The sequence below is a fragment of the Scyliorhinus torazame genome, chromosome 25 (genome assembly GCF_047496885.1).
Source record: "Scyliorhinus torazame isolate Kashiwa2021f chromosome 25, sScyTor2.1, whole genome shotgun sequence".
Classification (NCBI taxonomy): Eukaryota; Metazoa; Chordata; class Chondrichthyes; order Carcharhiniformes; family Scyliorhinidae; genus Scyliorhinus; species Scyliorhinus torazame.
In genome coordinates, this window is record NC_092731.1 from 22,170,733 (window position 1) to 22,194,802 (window position 24,070).

General features: G+C 47.8%; 1 protein-coding gene across 1 annotated transcript in view; it reads right to left on the minus strand.

The window, feature by feature from the left end:
- The window catches only part of LOC140402404 (mitogen-activated protein kinase kinase kinase kinase 5-like), a 211,746-nt gene that overhangs the window by 95,660 nt on the left and 92,016 nt on the right, over positions 1-24,070 (minus strand). The window contains exons 4-7 of the mRNA XM_072490159.1: positions 22,864-22,928; positions 16,423-16,478; positions 14,399-14,446; positions 8,126-8,168 (exon numbers count right to left, since the gene is read on the minus strand). Coding sequence (XP_072346260.1) covers positions 8,126-8,168; positions 14,399-14,446; positions 16,423-16,478; positions 22,864-22,928 — 212 coding nt within the window. The remainder of the gene's footprint in view (positions 1-8,125; positions 8,169-14,398; positions 14,447-16,422; positions 16,479-22,863; positions 22,929-24,070) is intronic.

The following is a 24,070-nucleotide window of genomic DNA, read 5'->3' on the forward strand; positions in this document are numbered from 1 at the left end:
GCTTCTGGTGTAAAACTATGCTGAGCTCCTGTGACCCAATCACACGCTCTGGGTATTTAAGGACATCAGGAACAGGAAAGGGCCGTTCAGTCCCATGAGTCATTCAGTGAGGTCAAGGCTGAGGATGTTTGCCAAGAAAAATTCCCCTCTTCATGAGATGTTTGAAATCCACCTGTACATGAAATCTCAATCAGTTGTCCCTGAGAAACAGGAGTCGTCAATTCAGCCCCTCAAGTCCTTTCCTTCGCTCAGTTAGATCATGGCTGATGTGAGTTCATCAACTATTCCAGAATCTACAGTCTTTCGGAGGGATGTACCTCAAAGTTTGTCACCAGTAGCTGGTGCGATAATGCTGATGGCAGCCATAGTTCAAGCGGTTAGCACCCTTTCAGTCAGAGGCTGGTGGACTCAGTTGATAGGGGAGGCAGTGGCGTAGTGGTATTGTCGCTGGACTAGTGAACCAGAGAACCAGAGTCATACTCTGGGGACCCGGGTTCGAATCCTGCCACGGCAGATGGTGAAATTTGAATTCAATTAAAATCTCAAATTAAAAATCTATAGATGACCATTGTCGATTGTCGTAGAAACCCATCTGGTTCACTAATGTCCTTTAGGGAAGGAAGTGTGTCATCCTGGCCTACACGTGACTCCAGATCCACAACAACGTGGTTGACTCTTAAATGCCCTCAGGGATGGGCAACAAATGCTGGGCCCAGCCAGCATCGCCTACATCCCGTGAGCGAATAATTAAAAAACATTACTCCCTCTCACGGCGCCGAGGTCCCAGGTTCAACATCAGGGGCGAGATTCTCTGACCCCCCCCCCCCCCCCCCGGCCGGGTCGGAGAATCGCTGGGGGTGGCGTGAATCCCGCCCCCGCCGGGTGCCGAATTCTCCACCACCGGATATTCAGCGGGGGCGGGAATCGCGCCGCGCCGGTTGGCCCCCCCCCCCCCCCCCCCCCCCGCGATTCTCCGGACCGGATGGGCCACCATGGCGGAGGCGGAAGAGACTCCCTCCATTGCGCATGCGTGGGAATGCCGTCAGTGGCCGCTAACGCTCCCGCGCATGCGCCGCCCGGAGATGTCATTACCGCGCCAGCTGGCGGGGCACCAAAGGCCTTTTCCGCCAGCTGGCGGGGCGGAAATTCGTCCGGCGCGGGCCTAGCCCCTTAAGGTTGGGGCTCGGCCCCCCAAGATGCGGAGCATTCCGCACCTTTGGGGCGGCGCGATGCCCGACTGATTTGTGCCGTGTTGGGCACCAGTCGGCGGACATCGCGCCGATACCGGAGAATTTCACCCCAGCTCTGGGTCACTGTCCGTGTGGAGTTTGCACATTTTCCCTGTGTTTGCGTGGGTCTCACCCCGCAACCCAAAGATGTGCAGGGTAGGTGGATTGGCCACGCTAAATTGCCACTTAATTGGAAAAAAATGAACTGGGTACTTTAAATTAAAATAAATTACTCCAAAGAGTTGAGCGCATAATCTTGCTGCGCCCAGCGCAGTACTGAGTGAGTTCTGCACTGTTGGCAGTGCAGTCTTTCATCGGCGATGTTAAACTGAGGTCCATCTGCCCTCTCTGTAAAAGACCCGCGGCACTGTTTTGACGAGGAGCAGGAGAGTTACTCCAAGTGTCATGGCTAATATATATCCCTTAACTTTATTCACCAACCAGACTGTCTGACCTTTATTCATTGCTGTTTGTGGTGATACGTAATCCACAGTCTTTCGGAGGAATTTATCTCAAGCTTTGTCATCAGTAGCTGGTGCGATAATGCTGATGGCAGCCATAGTTCAAGTGGTTAGCACCCTTTTAGTCAGAGGCTGGTGGACTCAGTTGATAGGGGAGGCAGTGGCGTAGTGGTATTGTCGCTGGACTAGTGAACCAGAGAACCAGAGTCATACTCTGGGGACCCGGGTTCGAATCCCACCAGGGAATTTGAATTCCATTAAAAAAATCTGCAATTAAAAAGTCTAATGACGACCATGAAACCATTATCGGTTGCCATAAAAAACCCATCTGGTTCACTAATGCCCCTTTAGGGAAGGAAATCCCCAAACTGGCCAAATGGTCAACTGAAAGATGCTGCATCCTATCCGGTACAAAATTCCCTACTTGCGAAAATGTTTAATCATAAAAATAAATGATTTCACCGCTTGCCACATTGAACCCAACACCTGAGCACGACAGTGCACCCGCTTGTTTGGGCTAGCCATTCATTCATTGAAAATTGCCTCCTGGCCCAGTAGCAAAACTTCTCAAGCAGCTTAACACACCATCAAAGCTCAGTGAGTTCTCAACTCCACCACCTCCCTATCCCCTCACTTTGAAAATTCCAGCATGTCCCAGAAGCAGCGGGGTATTGATACACCATCAGGCTCACTGCTCCTCTTCCTACGCACACTGGTGATTGGAAATCCCAGCCCAAATCTCTGGAGTAGGACATGAACGCAGAACATTCTGACTCGAGAGGTACAAGAGCACACCCCCCACTCCGCCAATTTTGGGAATAACCTATAGCTCCTGGTGCACAGTTTGGATACACTTCAGGCCTTGAATGGACAAGGGCACCACAAATGGTGACAGCTTCTAGTAGCACGATGCAGTGTAGGGGTGAGGCTTCATCAGTGACGTTTTGCTGTGGCGTGTTGCAGTAAGTCTTTCGGGAATCCCCTGCCGAGGGGTTCTGCAGTAACCCCTTGGATCTGACTCATTCTTTTTATAAAAAATATGTTTTTATTAAGAATTTTTCAATAACAATATTTTCCACCTTACAAACAAACCCCCCCCCCTGTAACAAAGAAAAGAAAGAGAACTCGCGTGGCAAGACATGAACATGGCAAGTCAATAAGATACAGAACTTTGTACATTGGAATCTTCCCGTACGTGTCAGTTTCCGGATCATTCATGTGTTTTCTTGCTCAAATGCCCCCCAGCAAGACCCCCCCCCCCCCCCGGTTGCTGCTGCTGCTGTCCGACCTTCCTCTAATGCTCCGCGAGATGGTCTAGGAACGGTTGCCGCCATCTGTAGAACCCCTGCGCAGACCCTCTCAAGGCAAACTTAATCCTCTCCAACTTGATAATCCCTGCCATATCATTTATCCAGGCCTCCACGCTGGGGGGCTTCGCCTCTTTCCACATTAGCAAGATCCTTCGCCAGGCTACTAGGGATGCAAAGGCCAGAATGCCGGCCTCTTTCGCCTCCAGCACTCCCGGCTCGTCCATGACTCCAAATATTGCTAGCCCCCAGCTTGGCTTGACCCGGACTTTCACCACCTTAGATACCGTTCTCGCAACTCCCCTCCAGAACCCCTCCAGTGCCGGGCATGACCTAAACATATGGACATGGTTCGCCGGACTTCCTGAGCACCTCCCACATCTGTCCTCCACCCCAAAGAACCTACTCAGCCTCGCCCCCGTCATATGCGCTCTATGAACCACCTTGAATTGTATCAGGCTAAGCCTGGCACGCGAGGAAGAGGAATTAACCCTACTTAGGGCATCAGCCCACAGCCCCTCCTCAATCTCCTCCCCCAACTCCTCCTCCCATTTACCCTTCAGCTCCTCTACCAAAGCCTCCCCCTCTTCTTCCATCTCCTGGTATATCGCCGACACCTTGCCCTCCCCGCCCCATACGCCTGAAATCACCCTATCTTGAATCCCCTGTGCTGGGAGTAGCGGAAATTCCCTCAACTGCCGCCTCACAAATGCCCTCACTTGCAAGTACCTGAAAGCGTTTCCCGGGGGTAACACAAACTTTTCCTCCAGCGCCCCTAAGCTCGCAAACGTCCTGTCAATGAACAGGTCCCCCATTCTTCTAATCCCTACCCGATGCCAGCTCTGAAATCCCCCGTCCATCCTTCCTGGGACAAACCGATGGTTGTCTCTAATCGGGGACCACACCGAGGCTCCCGTCGCACCCCTGTGCCGTCTCCACTGCCCCCAGATCTTTAGCGTTGCCGCCACCACCGGGCTCGTGGTATACCTTGTCGGCGAGAGCGGCAGCGGTGCTGTCACCAACGCCCCCAGGCTCGTTCCTTTGCAGGACGCCATCTCCAACCTCTTCCACACCGCCCCCTCTCCCTCCATCACCCACTTACGGATCATTGCCACGTTGGCTGCCCAATAATAACCACCCAGGTTCAGCAACGCCAACCCTCCTCTATCTCTGCTATGCACCAAGAACCCCCTCCTTACCCGCGGGGTCTTGCTCGCCCACACAAATCCCGTAATGCTCCTGCTTACCCTCTTAAAAAAGGCCTTAGTAATCACAATTGGGAGGCATTGGAATACAAAAAGAAATCTTGGGAGGACCACCATTTTAACCGACTGTACCCTACCCGCCAACGAGAGTGGCAACATGTCCCACCTTTTAAAATCCTCCTCCATCTGTTCCACCAACTGCATTAAATTAAGTTTGTGCAGTGCCCCCCCAGCTCCTAGCTACCTGAATCCCCAAGTATCGAAAGCTCCTTTCCGCCCTCCTCAACGGTAGGTCGTCTATCCCTCCTCCCTGGTCCCCCGGATAGATCACAAAGAGCTCACTCTTTCCCACATTGAGCTTATAGCCCGAAAAGTCTCCAAACTCCTGTAGGATCTGCATTACCTCAACCATCCCCTCCACTGGATCCGTCACATACAGCAACAGGTAGTCTGCATACAGCGACACTCGATGTTCCTCTCCCCTTTGAACCACCCCCTTCCATTTCCCCGACTCCCTTAACACCATGGCCAAAGGTTCAATTGCTCATGCGAACAGCAGAGGGGACAGGGGGCACCCCTGCCTCGTCCCTCGGTGCAGCCGGAAATACTCCGACCTCCGCCGGTTCGTGACCACACTCGCCACCGGGGCTCTATACAGGAGCTTAACCCAACTGATAAACCCTCCCCCGAACCCAAACCTCCTCAACACTTCCCAGAGATACTCCCACTCTACCCGATCGAAGGCCTTCTCCGCGTCCATGGGGATCTGACTCATTCAATGATAGACAAAGTAAAGCAGACCTGCATTACAAACGGGTGTGGGTGACTTTTACAAAGGTCGAGCTTCAAACGTAGTGAGAATGCAATCATGGAATTAACATCCATAGCATGTGAGCCCTGAGATCCAAGCGGGTGATATCAGTGGAAGAACTGTGTGTGTGTAGAGCCATGTCTGTTAAGATGGTTTACCATCCAGTTCTTTGAGTAATAAGCCCCTTACCTAGTACTGCCTATCTCAATGAAGTTACATGAAGTTAAAGAAGGTGGATATGGTTATTCAGCTCATCCAATCTTTATCCTCCATTGAGCAATATCTTCATGTGATCACTCTCTTACCATATCACTTTATCCCCTTCTTTCATTCAACCACTTATCTAACCTACTCTTCAGTGTTATAATAATAATCATCTTCATTGGGGTGGCAAGTAGGCTTACATTAACACTGCAATGAAGTTACTGTGAAAATCCCCCAGTCGCCAATGTACAATTCACCGAACAAGCACTTCTTTCGGGACTTGTGGGAGGAAACCCACGCAGACACAGGGAGAACGTGCAGACTCCGCACAGACAGTGACCCAAGTCGGGAATCGAACCCGGGACCCTGATGCAGTGAAGCAACAGTGCTAACCACTGCACTACCGTGCCGCCGGTGGACATGCTTCAATCGCTCACTCTTTTTTCATATTCCTTTATCCCCTTCTTTAATTCAACTAATTATTGAACCTACTCTTCAATGTTGATATGATCTCTTCGTCGATCACTAACTGTTCAATATATTCTCCACTACAGGCTCAAAACTCTGGTAGGATAGACGCCTATCATTGGAAAACTAATTGGTTTCTAGCTTCTCTGTCCCATCCAGTCATCTTGATCCGCAGGGTTCAAACAATGTTCTTGGCAGCACGCTTTAGAAAGGATATCGAGGCACTCGCGAGCGTACGGAGACGGGTTACTCGGATGATACCAAGTAAGAGGAACTTCAGTTATATGCAGAGATTGCAGAAGTTGGGATGTTGTCCAGAGGAGCAGAGAAGCTCAAAGATGCACAGAGGTATTCAAAATTAGAAGGGGTTTTGATACAGAAAGCAGCTGACAAGTGGGTCCGCAACCAGATGTTACAAATGTAAAATAACTGGCAAAAGAACTAAAGAGGAATTGAGAATGTTTTCCCATCACACCGAAATGCATTTTTGATTTGAAATGCGGTACCTGAAAGGGCGGCGGCAACAGATCCCACTGGAATTTTGCAAAGAAACAATTGGACTTAAAGAGAACTCATCTGTGGAGTTGTGGGGACAAGCCAGGGGAGAGGAGAATGCACTGCTGAATAGTTCATTCGAGGGGTTGATGCAAACGGGAAGGGCCAAATCAGGCCCCTTCTGTGGGGTACGATTCTACGACCCAACGCCCAAGGCAGATGATCACGTTTCTGTTTGTGGGATCCTGCTGTGTTTCACATGTCACAGCAGTGACTCTGTTTCAAAAAGTACAGTATGGGCTGAAAAGGACTTTGCGGTGGACCTGAAGCTGAAAAAGTCATCCTTGAGTGCAAAAAAAATAGCAACCTGTTGCTCAGGATTTAATGGTTTGATGGTCAGGGGGTCACCTGCAGCCCCGTGGCCTGCGGATTGGTGGATCCTGAGATGCAGCACGGTGTCCCTCTGACCAAAGCTCCCTCAATACGACCCCAACTTTAAGACAATCCTTTTCGCTGCATCAGCATGGATTTCAGACCCCCATCAATCCTTACAGTCTGGCTGAGTGAGATTGCTTGCAAGTGTACACTTTAGTCCCTGTGCTAACCTGTCAGTTTCAGGAGGAAATTGAGCTTCCCACTGAGATTGGAGGCTGCCATTATGAAAATGAAATGAAATGAAAATCGCTTATTGTCACAAGTAGGCTTCCAATGAAGTTAATGTGAAAAGCCCCTAGTGGCCACATTCCGGCGAGGCTGGTACGGGAATTGAACCCGCGCTGCTGGCCTTGTTCTGCTTTACAAGCCACCTGTTTAGCCCACTGTGCTAGACCAGCCCCTAACCCGACGTCAGAGAACTAGACTAAAAGCTGTCAAGACCAACCATTTAAACGCTATTAATTCCGGTCTCCGCATTAGGAAAAGAGCACGTAGAAGGACTCGAGGGAAAGATTTGCAAGGGAAGTACCAGAACTGAGAAACTGTACCCATCAGGAAAAGCTGAACAAGCTGGGCCACGTCCCTCCGGAAGAAGGAGCGGTGAATCTTGTCAAGGTCTGAAAAGGTTTGGCAGGGCGGATGTGGAAAAGATGTTTCCCACATGCAGGGTAGGCCAAAACTAGCAGCCATAAATGGAAGATAGTAGTTAATAACTTCTTTACCCAGAGAGGGGTGGGAATGTAGTAGCCGCTACCACAAGGCGCGTTGAAGGCAGAGTATGTGAATGTTGTGCTGTTGGGTTAGATGAATAGTCAATGGGCGTGTGCATAAGCACTGACATGGAATAGTTGTGATGTGGAGATGCCGGCGTTGGACTGGGGTGAGCACAGTAAGAAGTCTTACAACACCAGGCTAAAGTCCAACAGGTTTGTTTCGATATCACTAGCTTTCGGAGCACTGCCTGGTGTTGCAAGACGTCTTACCGTGGAATAGTTGGATATGTACTTTATCCAACAATAGATTGCGCAGAAAGTTGCAACGTTCTTCTCACCATCAAAGGCAAACACCCAACAACTTTATTTGAAAAGAAAGGACTAATTATTTCCTGTTACGCTCACATTTCGTGGCTTGAGCTGTTAAGTTGATGAGCTCACTGGTGAGGATAACCGTATAAAAGATCAAGTCCTGGTTTGACTTTTAAACTGCTTCCCACCGTCGCCAATCTTGATGGTTAACTCACAGTAAAGTTTAGTTCAGGTTGGGGACCGCAAGCATGGACTTTCCTGCAGCGATTACCCCTCTTGATCAGCATACAGGAGGCCCCAGAACTGTTTGATGTGACAGTAGAAAGCGAACATTTACTCTGTAACCCGGACTGTACCTGTCTAAGAAGTGTTCGCTGGGATAGTGTAGAGGGGGCATGACTATATCTGAGTCATACTGTTCCTTCAGTGGGAGTGTTGATGAAAGATAGAACATAATAAAATACAGTTATCCCTGAGTGACTCACCTAATTTTACATCCCCATTGTCATTGATAAGAATATTTGCTCCCTGCAGAAAGAAAATAGAACAGGACAATGTTAATCAAAAATAATTCTCCATGCACATTGTCAGCTATGGTACAGGCATGTTCATGTGTCCACATGCACACGTGTCCACATAGACTCATTGTAGACATGTGTGCACACTCAGGCATACAGATGGGAGCATATACACTTACATATATGAGGCAATTTAATAGATTTCATAAATAGATATAAGAACATAATATTAATTGGAACTAAGCCTGTCGGTGAAGTTAAGACATAACAGGTTTCTTGTTTATAAATAAATTTAGAGTACCCGATTATTTTTTTCCCAATTAAGGGTCAATTTAGTGTCGCCAATCCACCTACCCTGCACATCTTTGGGTTGTGGGGTGAAACCCATGCAAACACGGGGAGAATGTGCAAACTCCACACACCCGGGACCAGGATTGAACCCGGGTCCTCGGCGCCGTGAGGCAGCAGTGCTAACCACTGCTCCATCGTGCTGCCCCTAAAACGGTTTGTTTATACAGGATTACAAATTGATAGTAAACACGGCTTCGCAGTTGGACCACTGCCCCATGCCCCGCATTGAGAATCTCCACGCGAAGCATGCGGGCGGGCATTCATTCATGAGGCTTGATATGAGCCAGGCCTACTTGCAGCTCGAGTTTGATCCGGCCTCCCGCGAATATGTTACCATCAATGCACACGAGCCTATACGAGTGTGCGTGGCTGCCTTTCGGTCCACCCGTGCTATTTTTCAGTGCGTAATGGAGACCATCCTGCGAGGGCTGCTGTGCGGTGACATCTTGAGATAAGGTGCTGGTCACAGGAGCCTCTGAGCAGAAACACTTGGACAACCTGGAAGCTGTATTAAAGAGATTCTCGGAGGCTGGTGTCCGTTTAAGATGCGTATTTCATGCGAGGGTGGTGGTCTACCTCGGCTATTGGGTGGACTGTGAAGGTTTGCACCCCGCCGCAGAGAGGGCCCAGGCCATCCAGCAGGCCACCACACCACCTCAGAACTTCGCTCTTTTCTTAGGCTCATTACGGGAAGTTTCTCTCGAACCTTGCGACCACGGTGGCCCCCTTACACCTTCTTCTGAAGAAGAATCACGTGAAGGCCTGGAGGCAGCCGCAGGAATACAGCTTTTTGAAAGGTAAAGAAGCATTTGTCATCTTCCGGGTTACTGAGCCGTTACGCTCCCGCCAAACACTTACGCCTCACGTGTGACGCTTCGCCCTGGTGGTACTGGGGTTGTCCTTTCCCACCCGATGGAGAATGGGAGGGAACATCCGATTGCCTTCGCCTCCCTTACGTTGGACGCAGCTGGCAGGACGAACACACAGATCGAGAAGGAGAGTCTGGCGGTGGTCTTCGCAGTGAATCGTTTTCACCAATATGTCCACGGCCGCCATTTTGCTATTGTTACGGACCATAAGCCTTTGCTTTGGCTTTTCAAGGAGGATAAAAAGTCTCACCCTGTGCCTCCGCGTGGTTCCAGTGCTGGGTCCTGTTACTGGCTGTCTACGAGTATTCCTTCAAACATAGGCTGGCTGGGGACTCAAATCGCAAAGGCCAATGCACTGAGCCCGTTGCCCTTGTCAACTGGCCATTTGTCAGCACCCAGGGTGATCGAGGTAGTCACGACTCTGACTATCATGGACTCCTTGCCTGTCACAGTGTCGCGGATCCGTGAGTGGACCGTGACGGACCCGATCCTATCTGAAGTTGGGCACTTATACGGCGGACAGCATTGATTACTCCCAAGCAAGTTAAGGGCATTTTCTTCCAAGCTGTCTGAGCTTAAGCGTAGAGGATGGAGTCCTGCTCTGGGATACGTGCATGGTCATCCTAGAAAAAGGGCAGGAGTTAAAAGACCTTCACAATGGACATCCCGGTGTGTCCAGGATGAATATTTTGGCACGCAGTTATGTATGGTGGCTGAGCCTTGACGTTGGCGTTGAGAAGATGGCCTAACAATGCTCCGTTTACCAAGAGCATTAGAAGCTCCCGCCGCCTGGCCCCCTACATCATTTGGAATGACCTTGGCGCGGTTACACGCTGACTTTGCCTCTTCCTCTTGTTGATGATGCCCATTTGAAGTGGCTTGAAGTGCACAAGGTGACGGGAACCACGTCCCAGGCAACCATTGACAAGTTACTTTCATCGTTTTGGACGCACAACCTCCCTGAAGAGCTTGTCACTAATGTCATGATATGCAGACATGCACATAATGAGATACAGACAGGCAGCTAATGAACACAGAGAACAGGACATAACCAATCAGCAGGCAGAACACTTGGGGGTGGTTTCCCACTATAAAAGGCACGAGGCACTCACACTCCGCCTCTTTCCACTGGGGACATCTACAGTGTGAGTCAGGGTGTTAATATCACGTAACACCTCCATCACGTGGCTAAGAGCTAGTCTGGTTCAGTCAGACAGAGTCATCACACTTAGGTTAGCAGAGAGTCGAACTCACAGAGAACTATGCTAACTGTGTGACAGGTTCAATGAATCAAATTGAACTAACTTCAAGGTTTGGAGTATATTTCAGTTAAAGCTGCATCCAGTTGCAGCCCGTGTTATCTCAGTGTGCTTAACACGATAACTAATAACAGCACTCATTTAACGAGTGAGGAGTTCTCCGGGATTACAGACACATTCTATTGGTTTAGCGGAGCGAGTGGTGCAAACGTTTAAACGGGGCCTCAGGAAACAGTCTTCAGGATCGATGGACATCAGTCTGGCTCATTTCTTGTTTTGCTACAGGACCACTCCACATGCAGTGACTGAGGTAGCTCATGGGCAGGTATCTTAGTATGATTTATTCAGACATAAGTGTGAAAGTGCGCCACAACCAGGAGCAGCAAGGACGTTGCCCCAGTCGACATCAACCTTTCAGGCACTTTGTACCAGGTGACTCGGAGATTTTCGAAACTTCGCCGATGGTGCCCAGTGGATCTCTGGCATTGTCCTCCGCCAGACAGGGCCCGTTTCCTACCAGGTGCAAGCCCTGGGTCGTATTATGCGAAAGCACCTTGACCACCTTCAGTCCAGGTGACTGCTTCTTCATAACGTTCCCCGTCCTCGTAAACGTCTTCTAAAACTGCATATGCTGCCTGATTGGATCACAACGGAACCCAAGGGAGTCAAGACGCCGATATGACTGAGGTTGCCGACTCGGCCTCAAGAGGTGGAAACACAGGGGTCTCCGATGGGAGAGCCTTGGATTCACGGCCTCCGGAATTGCAGCCATCATGATTTTTGTGTCGAAAATAGTGTTCATCTTCTCGATACACGCCACCCAATCCAGCACCTCGGCTGCACGATGCCCTGCTACGGTCTTCGGAGGATTCTTCGGACTTTGTGGAGGGATGGTCTTCCGGAGTAGGGATGATTAACTACCCCATGGTTCTGGCAGAATATGAGTTCCCCCGATAAGGGGGTGGGGAATGTCTGACTGTGTATAAATTGTCGGACAATAGTACCCAAAAAAAAACCCCAGGCGTGGGTTCTTTTTTTAAATTTAGTTTGCGAGATGTAGGCTGGTTAGGCCAGCATTTGTTGCCCATCCCTAGTTGCCCTTCAGAAGATGGTGGTGAGCCACCTTCTTGAGCCGCTGCAGTCCCTGTGATGTAGGTACACCCACAGTGCTGTTAGGGAGGGAATTCCAGGACATTGACCCAGCGACAGTGAAGGCTTGGCCGATATATTTCCAAGTCTAGATGGCGATTGACTGGGAGGGGAACTTCCAGGTGGTGGTGTTCCCAGGCGTCCGCTGCTCTTGTCCTTCTAGACGGCAGTGGTCATGGGCTGGGAAGGTGCTGTCTTAGGAACCTTGGTGAGTTCCTGCTGTGCCTGCTGTAGATGGCACACACGGTTGCCACTGTTTGTCGGTGGTGGAGGGAGCAATCAATTGGGGCTGCTTTGTCCTGGATGGCTTGTCACTTGTCTGCCCAATCAACTTACCTGCGTCTTTTTGAAGTTCTATGTTTGAACCAGTGCTGTAATGAGGTCAGGAGCGGAGTGACCCTGGCGAAAATCAAACTGAGCTGCTGTACGTGCCACTGGATCACATTGTTGGTGACCTCTTCCATTACTTTACTGATGATCGAGGGTAGAGTGATGGAGTGGTAAATGGCTGGGTTGGGTTTGTCCTGTTTCTTGTGTACAGGACACACCTGGGCAATTTTCCACATTGCCGGGTAGATGCCAGTGTTGTCGCTGTGCTGGAACAGCTTGGCTGGGGGCGCGGCAAGTTCTGGAGCAAACGTCTTCAGTACTATTGCTGGAATATTGTCAGGGCCTTTGCAAAATCCAGAGCCCTCAGCTGTTTCTTGAAATCATGTGGAGTGAATGGTCTTGGCTGAAGACTGACACCTGTGATGCTGGGGACTTCTGGAGGAGACCGAGATGCATCATCCACTCGGCACTTTTGGCTTAAGGTTGCTGGGAATGATTCAGCCTTGTCTTTTGCGCTGGGCTCCTCCATCATTGAGAATGAGGATATTTGTGGAGCCTCCTCCTCCATTGAGTTGTTTAATTGTTCACCGTCATTTACTGCTGGCTGTGTCGGGACTGCAGAGCTTAGATCTGATCCGTTGGTTGTGGGATCGCTTAGCTCTGCCTATTACTTGCTGAGTATGCTGTTTGGCAGGCAAGTAGTCTTGTGTTGACATCTTAATTTTAGGTCTTGTTGCTCCTGGCTTGCCCTCCTGCACTCTTCAGTGAACCAGGGTTAATCTCCTGGCTCCTGCAATACGATGGAGGGTATCCTCAATGTGAAGATGGGACTTTTGTCTCCACAAGGACTGTACGATGTTCACTCCTACCGACAGTGTCATGGACTGATGGATCTGCGGCAGGCAGATTGTGGAGGATGAGGCCAGGTACGATTTTTCCCCCTTATTGGTTCCCACAGCACCTCTAGCAGCTATGTCCTTTAGGACCCAGCCAGCTCAGTCTGTGGTGGTACTACCGAGCCACTCTTCATGATGGACATTGAAGTCCCCCACCCAGAGCATATTCTGCGCCCTTGCCACCCTCAGTGCTTCCTCCAAGTGTTTTTCAATGCGAAGGAGTACTGATCCATCAGCTGAGGGGGAAACAGTACGTGGTAATCAGCAGGTGGTTTCCATGCTCGACCAGGTGCCCTGGGACGTCACGGGGTCCAGAGTCGATGTTGAGGACTACCAGGGCAAATCCCTCCCGACTGTATAGCACTGTGCCTCCACCTCTGCTGGGTCTGTCCTGCCGGTGAGACAGGACACACCCAGGAACAGTGATGAAGGTGTCTGGGACATTGTCTGTATGTCTGTGGTAGTTCATGGAGGCCCTCCTTCTTGCCTTAACCCATGCTTGATGCAGTGTGGAGTGGTTTCCCACAAGCTATATAACCATTAGCCTTTCTCTAACAGAGAGAGATATCTATGGTCCCTCATGGACTGTGGCTAATTACCCATGTGCAACACCACAGTAGGTCAGTTAGTATACCTGACACACTTAAAATATAATTTACAACAGCAAATGTATTAATATATCTATAATCTAAATTAAACATAGGAACACAGTGCTTCCTGACATTATCCCTGAATGGCACAGCTCTAAGGTTCGAGTTAACGTTATCCATGTCTTTTAATCTGAAATGCCTTGCCCAGTGCTTAATCCTCTTTAATAACTCGGGTCAAATACTGTAATATATTGACTAATGTGCAATTAAAAGCTTGTGCAAGACCGTTCATGGCTTGTCACAAATGTCACTTTCTATTGCCATATTTCATCTTTTCTGTCAACAGTCAGCAATATAATTTGCGGCAGTATCTACATTTCCCATTCAATATTTCTATGTAAACGTCACAGTGTAGTCACCAGCTTTGGCCACCAGGTAACTCAGCAGAGCAAGTTGTTTTTGAAATTCCTCTCAACTCTGTCACCAGGGCGGCACGTTGGCGTACTGGTTAGCACTACTGCCTACGGCACTGAGCACCTGGGTTCGATCCCGACCCCGGGTCACTATCTGTGCGGAGTTTGCACATGCACCCCGTGTCTGCGTGGGTCTCACCCCCATAACCCACGCTAAATTCCCCCTTAACTGGAAAAAAAATAATTGAGTACTCTAAATTTATTTTTTAAAAACTCTGTAACCATCTTATAAATATTAAAAAAACAACTTAAATTTAATCGAGACCTCGGCAAGGCCATGTACAGATTGTAAACCAATAAAAATTGATGCTGGTATGACTTACTTTGATATCTCGATGTATCTTCCCCTGATTGTGCAGATATTCCAAACCCTATAGAGAAGCAAAGTACAAAATAGTTTAAATTATAGGTCAATTCTAATATTTTGCCCAGTTCTCTGACCATCTCTCCTCAGGCATTGATTCATAGAGGTTCACTTTACATGGGATGTTAAACTAAGGCTCTGACTGCTCTTTCATGTGGACATTAAAGGTCCCATGACACCATTTGAAAGGAGAGCAGGTGAGTTCTCCCCAGGATCTTGAACAACATTTACCCCTCAATCAAAAAATTATCTGGTAAATATCAGACATGAAATGAAATGAAATGAAAATCGCTTATTGTCACAAGTAGGCTTCAAATGAAGTTACTGTGAAAAGCCCCTAGTCGCCACATTCCGGCGCCTGTTCAGGGAGGCTGATACAGGAATTGAACCGTGCTGCTGACCTGCCTTGGTCTGCTTTCAAAGCCAGCGATTTAGGCCTGTGCTAATTCACAACCTCGGGATTATACCATAGGTAGGACATAGTGACCTGGGAGGCTGCAAAGTATAGGCGGATTAGAATGATACCTGCACTCAAAGGACTAAATTACAAGGAGAGGTTGCACAATGTAAGGCTGTATTCCCTAGAATTCAGACGGTTACAGGTTGATTGATCCAAATCTAAAGATGTGCAGGTTAGGTGGTTTGGCCATGATCAATACGCAGGGTTATAGGGATAGAGCGGGGAGTGGGCCTAGGTTGAGTGCTCTTTTGGTGGGTTGGTGCAGACTTGGTGGGCTGAATGGCCTTCTTCTGCACTGTAGGGATTCTATGGATCTAACGCGCGATGCATACGGTCAATTTACTTTTGAAATAAGGTCACTGTTGTAACATAAGTACACGGCAGGAAAAAGATGAATAGCAAGGTCCCACAAACAGAACAGAAATAAATAACCAAATTTCCATGGTGGAATTTGATCCAATCACATAGCCATTACACTATTGTACAGTATGAACAATTATTGCTGTGCTTCTACCGACAGAGAGGCGAGTGTTCTGACAACCTGGCCTAGTGCGCAGACAAATCCAGCCCCACTTCACCTGGAGTCGCAACAGAATTGAATTGATCAATAATTCTTAGAAAAATTACGAAAGTCTTTACCCCTTGGCTGCCCAATAATTACAGTCACGAGGTTTGTGAATTTAAACACAATCGCTTTTTATTTCTAACAAGAACTAGAATGAAATATGCAGCAAATGCAACTGGTGAACTATTATCGACACACACAAGACAGACAAGTACAGAGGGGAGGATGGGGTGAAAATTATAAGTAAAAGGAAAACGGGGGTGGGTTTCTCCGTCCCGCGTGCGGCACGCCAGAGAGAGCGAGAGTGAGTCGCTGAAAATCATCCCACTCAGGCAGGAATCACCACCTGTTACCGGGCAGCCTTTTGGCCAATTCATTGGCCACCAACCAATCAATCAAAACGTGTCCCACCCCATCTCTCGGGTGCCGAAAAGTCTGCGTCTTGTTGTCCAAGACTAGCTGCAACATATACTATGTTGCAACGTCCTGAATTCTTCTTTCTCTCTGCCGCTCGACTTAAAGATAAATGTCCGTTAAGCATCCACGGTTCAAAATGATAACAGCAAAAAAGAAGGGGAAATAGCGGAATGAGCAGGAAGGACCCTTACACGAGGTTTGCCATCAGAGAACAAGAGATCATTGTGGAAACCAAATGTGTGGAGGAAGAACACATATTCTGGCTTGGATCTCTTTCAGGATTGGCGAGAGATCGACAATTAAACAGACCCATAGGGCAGGTTGCACATTCGCTGAGTGGTTTCGGTGGAATGCAATGATTTTTCTAGGGCGTTCTGATAGTTTAAAAGTCAGAAAATGTCCATTGCATGACATACACAGGTGGGTGAAATGGTGGAGGTGGTCTGCTTCAGATGAGTCAAGGACAGACAATCGCAAACATGGTCCCTTTGCTGCGTCTATGTCACTGCAAATCATCAAACCATTCAGCAACGCCTCTCACCTGTAGCGTCTCTCTACTGATGTAAGCGATCTGTAACTCGGAGAGCGGGCCAGTTACTAGCAGGAAGAAGAGAAAAGAGAAGTTACCGCTGGTTACTCGGCCGTTACAAAATGTCTTTGTGCTATCAGAAATAAGAGGAAGTATTCAGTTTCACATCCATAAGCCACAATCACAGCTGGTATCACACATTTGCATCTTATTTCTTTACCTGAGTTTCCCTATTTCATTCCCGTTAAGGCCACAGTGATCGATCCTGGTAATGTTACCTGTGGCTCCAATATCCAAGGTACCGTCTAGTGGATGATGAGTCTCATCAATCACGAAGATTTAATCCAGATTTAACCCCTTGCCTTTACTCCATTGTGTCTATTTATAAAACTATGCACCTTATATATGTTTATTTTCCAATCAACGTTGGATCTTGTCCTACCACCTGAAAGATGTGTGTATGTGAATGCCCAGGTCCCTCTGTCCTGCACCCACTTTTAGGATTAACCATGATTTTAATGAATGCAGTTTGACGGGCCAAATGGTCCTACTTCTGCTTCCATTTCTTACGTTCTTATTGAACCATTCTGTTGCCTCTGGCTCGATTTCTTGACAAAATTGCATCACTCCAGGCATCGCGGCATTAAATTGCATCTGCCGTCGGCTCTCCCATTTCACGATCTATGTGAAATCATCTCCCTCACTCTTTACTAGATTTCCAAATTTTCAATCATCAGCAAACTTTGAAATTTTACCTAGGTACCCAAGTCCATATCATTATATTTATCCAAAGGACCAGTGGTTCTAATATGACCAATGGTGGGGGCACCACTGCATCATTCTCTCCATGCTATGTCATTTATTTCACGTTACCTACAATGCATCGTGCAGTGAGGTGGTCCGTGCCCTATGCCATTTGGTCTTGCTGATCCACATCGATATCCAATTAAAATGGTCAAAAACTGGTCCAGGCATCAGACCACTGACTCTGAAACACTGACACAGCCCAGGGACCTATGAGCGGGCCCAGTAACTCACATTCTCAGTAATTCACCTCACTCTCGTTCTGAGTGACTCACTGCTCACTCACCTTTAATAACATACCTCCTTCGCACTCGCAGCAACTCACTTCGCCCTCAAGTCACCCACCTCCTTATCCCCCGCAATAACTCACTTTCTTCTTCGTTCAATTTCTCCAATTTTGCTTGGCGGTTGGACGCCACAATGCTCATTAATCATCCTTCTCCAGCTCCTCCTGTCAGGCAACCATTTGTCTTCCAATCCCGCTGCTTTGAAGTCTTTTGCCATTGTATCCTTCCAGCAATGTTGCGGGACATTCTCTTTTCTTTCTTTCGGCCACTTCCACCTTCATCAGTTGCCTCATCACACTTAGTCTCTCTCTCTCTCCACAACAGATAAACCTGACCATTTCAATCCCTTCTCAGCTACTTTCTTCGATGCTTCCACAACCTTCGCTGGCCCCCTTGATGTGCTGGGTCCTGATCTTATCCTTTCCCATCACTCCATATCTCTGCGTCCTCATCTGATTAGTATCCGGTTGCCGTTTCCCAAGTTTCTGCACTATATAACAAAGCTGGCCTCAGAACGGTCTTGTAGATTTCTCTTCAATTTCAGCAGTATTTTTCTATCACTTTTTAAAAATAAATTTGGAGTACCCAATTAATTTTTTTCCAATTAAGGGGCAGTTTAGTGTGGCCAGTCCACCTAGCTTGCACACCTTTGGCTTGTGGGAGCGAAACCCACGCAAACACGGGGCGAATGTGCAAACTCCACACGGACAGTGACCCAGAGCCGGGGTCGAACCTGGGACCTCAGCGCCGTGAGGCAACGGTGCTAACCACTGCACCACCGTGCTGCCCCGTACTTTTCTATCACATAACACTCCACTGCAGTTCTTCCAATCACTCCAACCAGAGTGGATTCATTTCTTAATTTTCATTTCTATACTTCTGCCGCCCGGTACTTAAAGCTACTCACTTTCTGTAAGTCTTCACCCATAATCGGTACACCATCGTCTTCCCTAAACTCAAACTGATAACCCATAAATCGGGTCTTTGGTCCACTGATTATCCTACACTGTCTAACATTCCTCCCTCCACCAACAGCATTAGAAACAGATTAACTGGTCAGTCATCAAACCATTACTTTGGAATCCTGCTGTGCACAAATTGCCTGCTGTGTCGACTGATTTTTCTGAGGAACTTGTCTCCTCAGTAATTTGGTGTCCCTCAGTTTGGAGCTCGCTATTTCAGTTCCTTTGCATTATCAGGCAGTTCAATGGCTCAGATATTCCTGTAGATTAGGAGACTCTACCAGTTGTGAAGTGGTGCGTACATGTCCTCTCCCAAATGGGAGTCGTGAAGCGTTGCATCTTTACACAACTCTGACCTTTTCAAAACAAGATGTTTTTTTCCTCTCAAAGAGCAGTAGCCCCCTCACATTAATTTTAGATCATGTGCGAAATTAAAACCTATTTGGCCTAACATAAGCAGAACTCTTGAGAAACCACAAACACCAGCTTTCAGAAAGCTGGCCTCTGGTTAGTCCATAATTTATTCAACACATCACCATTAAAAATACAAGGCAACCACATACACATTGGACCTGAAATGTCTGTAAATCTCCAGGGTGCCTTTAGGTGACAATTGACCGCTTTTAAAATCGAGAGGGGGTGGAGGGTGAAGAGGGCCGAGGCCCACAGATGCAGGAAAGGGGAAAAGATGAGGAAGGTAATAATAATAATCTTTATTAGAGTCACAAATAGGCTTACATTAACACTGCAATGAAGTTAGTGTGAAAATCGCCTCGTCGCCACATTCCGCCGCCTGTTCGGATATGCGGAGGGGTCATTGTGGACTTGCTACTGTTAAGCTTTTACACTAACACTCCACTGCAGTGTTAACCAAAGTTCTACCCTAACAAAAATGCCCTCGCTAAAATGGCATCTTTAGCTTGCCTGTTCCAATCATTTAGGGAGATCGTGGTAGCATAGTGGTTAGCACTATGGCTTCACAGCTCCAGGGTCCCAGGTTCGATTCTCGGTTTGGGTCACTTAGGTGGATTGGCTATGCTAAATTTCCCTTAGGGTCTTAAAGAAGGTTGGGTTAGGTGGGGTTACGGGGATAGGGTGGAGGTGTGGGACAGGGTGGAGTTGTGGGCTTAGGTAGGGTGCTCTTTCCAAGGGTGCTGACTCGATGGGCCGAATGGCCTCCTTCTGCACTGTAAATTCTATGATTCTATGGTCCCAGGTTCGATTCCCGGCTTGGGTCACTGTGCGGAGTCTGCACGTTCTCCCCGCGTCTGGGTGGGTTTCCTCCGGGTTCTCTGGTTTCCTCCCACAAGTCATGAAAGATGTGCTTTTTGGTAATTTGAACATTCTGAATTCTCCCTCTGCGTACCCGAACAGGTGCCGGAATGATGGACTTTGGGGGCAACTCCCTTAAAGAGTTACCCGCTTGGCCCATTGCGAGGTGCACTGCGTCAGGGCCATGTTTGTAATTACCTGCACCAATTCTCACTCACGTGAATCTCGGCTCAGAGGACTGGAGTATGATACGGGCGTGGAGAATATGGTGCCCGGCCCATTAATAGAATGCAAATGGGTCTTAATGACCCATTTGCACCCTCCCGCTGGCGCAAACCTGCTGCCAGCGAGGGACCAGACATCGGAATGGGATTGGCGCCCCGCTTTTGCCGGTTGCTGGATTCTCCGCCCGATCGGCAATCGCACTTCCGGCGTGGTGAAACAGAGAATCTAGCCCAGCATCTTACAGCACAATTTCTGTCCTCCCAGGGAATTAAGTTCAATTAGTGTTATTTTAGTCTTGGGAGCCTCTTCTCGTTGATGGCAATGTAATTCATCATCGTCTCTACTGTACCAGTTTAACCTTCAGCCAACTAAGCTGAAGAATATTTGAGGGCCGGCATCTCAAACGGTGGGTTTCCTCCGGGTGCTCCAGTTTCCCCCCACAGCCCAAAGATGTGCAGGCTAGGTGGGTCATGGGGTAGGGTGGGGGAATGGGCTTAGGCAGGGCGCTCTTCAGGCGGTTGGTGCAGACTCGATGGGCTAAATGGCCTCCTTATGCACTGTAGGAATTCTATTCTATGGAGAACAAGGCATGGTTTACCGGACAACAGTGATTCCTGCACTTCAGAGCTGTAGACAGCAGGGCAAAGCAGGCACCCCAAAGCACTGGAAAAGGATCATCACCTTCGCAAAACCCTCCAACTCCAAGCTAGGCAGTCCACAGTTTCCTCTCCTAAGCCAACAAGTCCAGCATTGAGGCACTAATCGCTCAAAACTAACTCCGCTGGATGGGACATGCCTGATATCAGACTCCCAAAACAACTGTCCTATTCGGGACGCAGTCCCAACAGGAAGATAGCGGAAAATATGTTAAGAGATGTGCGCCCTGTTGATTCATGGGGGTCCCTAGTTTATGGTCGACCAAAATGGAGAAACGTTATTTGGGAAGGCACAGAACGCATTGAGAAACTTAGTCGGGAGCATGCAGAGATGGAGTTGAGGTGGAGGTGAAAGTGCACAAACCTCCAACCACTGCCCAGCCCTACGAGCCCTCCCTGTGGCAGGGTCTGCAAATCACATATTAGACTTATCGAACTCCTCCTTACCCATCAAACTGCAATGGAAGCATGTCATCCTCAATCCCCAGGGACTGCCCAAGAAGAAAGGATTCTATTTTCCCTCCCAATCCCAATATTCCTTGATCCCCCCTCATGTCTATCGATCTAAGTCTTTAATGTACTTCAATGACGGAGCATCCTTTGGAGTAGAGAATTCCAATGTTTCAGGACTCTGAGTGAAGAAATCTTTCCTCATCTCAATTCAAAATGGCTGCTCTCCTATCCTGAGGCAACGCCCACTAGATCTACACTCTCCAGACAGCGGAACCATCCTCCCAACATCTACCCTGCCGAGCCCTCTCAGAATACTTTTCACCAGGAAACGAGCCGATACAATGGGAGTAAATGAGAAAGGATTGGGCTTGATGCGGTCCTTTACAATGGGCACGAATAGAAATCAGAGCTGACTCATCGCGTTTCTATGAGTGAATGGGAGCGATTCTAACCTATTGAGACCAGGAATGGGAAACTAGTTAAGTTTCCTGTGAATAAAGGCTTGATTCTGACTGTTTCCAAAGGAGTTGAGAGAGCCAAGACATGATTGAAAGGTTTTAAAATTATAAAGGAATTTGAGGCGGCAATTAGGGAAGGAGTATTTCCTCTGGCGGGAGGGTCAGTGGTGAGGGGTCTGCAGTTTAAAATTGCCACTGAAAGGGAGGAGGGAGATTAAGAGAAATTTCTTTACACTGTCATGTGAGCGTACCTTTAAGAAATGGGTGTTTATAAATGGGTGTGTATATAAATATCTGTAGTGAGAGTACCTTTAAGAAATGGGTGTTTATTACTGCAGTGATGTCAGAGAGAGTGCTGGGCTGTCTGTCAGCTTTTTACTTTCGTTTTAGGCTGTTTGCTGCAGGGTGTGTTTTAGTTTCGTTTTCAGAGCTGGATAGCTGCAGTCACAGCCAGAAGGTGTATTCGAGTCTCTCCCTGTAACCTAAAGACTGTAAATCGATCCTTTGGTGATTTAAAACTAATAACTGCTTGCAGTAGTGACTTTAACCTGATGTGCTTCTGTTGAAAGGTTTTTTAAAGTCTTCTGGATGTTTAAAGGACAGCTTACGGATTACTTAGTGTTGTATTCTTTGGGGGTTGTATTTGAATTAATGGTTGCTAAGATGTTCACTGTTTGTTTCAAAAAGGTTAACTTGAATTCATAGAATAAACATTGTTTTGCTTAAAAAAATACTTGTCCATTCCTGCTGTACCACACCTGTAGAGTGGGCCGTGTGCTCCCCACACCACAATCCAGTAAAAGTTGTGGGTCAGGTGAACTCCATGATACACTTTGGGGTTCTCTAAACCCTGGCCCATAACAACACAGAGAGCAATTGTTGGAGACGGGGATATTTTTCACAGGGAATGGTTGAGACAGAGACCATTACATCTTTTCAGGGAAAATTGGATAAATATTAAAACCAGAGGAACACACAGGGATATGTAGAGAATGGAACAACGGTACTCCAGCTAAGGGGCAGCACAAACAAGATGGCCTGAACGGACTCACTTCTGTGCAATAAACCTACGTGGTTGGATAATGTCTGAATCCCACTATTGATGTTCAGATCTCCTAACTTTGTTTCCTTTGTCAGCGTTCCTGCTAATCAGAGAGTCAAAATTCAAGGTCAAAGGCTAGAGGTCAGCAGTAGGAGTGCGCCAATCAGTGACTTCTTTTCCCTGGCCTGTGGCCAATAGTACAGGATGCGGTGTTTCAAATGCTGCTATTCCAAGATTTTGGTGCATGGGTTTCTGGAACGATGTCAATGTTTGAAATGATAAAGCTGGAATTACCATGGTAAATGTCCTGCAGTGATCCTCCTCCGCAGAATTCCATACAAATCCATAACTTGTTGGACCTAATGAAAGATAATATAGACTTCCCATCAGACAACACAGGTCATAATGAAATGAATGAAAATCACTTATTGTCACAAGTAGGCTTCAATGAAGTTACTGTGAAAAGCCCCTAGCCGCCACATTCCGGCGCCTGTTCAGGGAGGCTGGTACGGGAATTGAACCGTGTTGTTGGACTGCTTGATCTGCTTTAAAAGCCAGCGATTTAGCCCAGTGTGCTAAACCAGTGTATACAGAGAAAAAATCAACAGATGATGTTCTTTAACCGTCCACCTCTGCCAACTTTTCTGGTGTTCTCTGGTAGGGTCTGTCTACTACAGAGTCATTAGAGCAACTATTCACATTTTTATTTTACAAAGTCCGTCACGGAATTGTTAACATAAGGATGAGAAAGATACATAGAATCTAGGTGGAAAGATGGTGAGGAGAAGGAAGGCAATGCAGGCATGGTTGGACATGGTAGGTGATGGTATCAACATCCTGGGGGTTACCATTGACCAGAAACTGAACTGGATAAGCCATATAAATACTGCGGCTACTACAAGAACAGGTCAGAAGCCGAGAATTCTACAGTGAAGAATTCTACAAGTGAGCTCCTGACTCCCCAAAGCCTGTCCACCATCTACTGTGCGTCAGTGATGGAGGGAGTGAATGTTTAAGGTGGTGGGTAGGATGTCAATCAAGTAAGCTACTTTGGTGTGGTGATGGGCTTCTTGAGTGTTGTTGGAGTTGCACTCATCCAGGCAAGTGGAGTGTCTGCTGCCCCCTATATGGCTGATAATGTTACTCTGTAGGTTCTTGAGACAGATTACTCCACTGTGGTTTATGAATGGGCTGGTTTAGCACACCGGTCTAAATCGCTGGCTTCTAAAGATGACCAAGGCAGGCCAGCAGCATGGTTCAATTCCTGTACCAGGTGCCGAGATGTGGTGGCTAGGGGTGTTTCACAGTAACTTCATTGAAGACAATAAGTGATTTTCACTTTAAAGATGCTACATAGAGGCAAACTGTCATTGCATAGTTGCTCAGGCTTAGAATTTACATGTGAAGGGGGGTTATAAACTCTTCAGTCAATTACTGCCATTCTATGTAGATTCTGTTGCTGGGTCCGAATTCCTTTATGAGATTCTTAATCTGCTCTTAC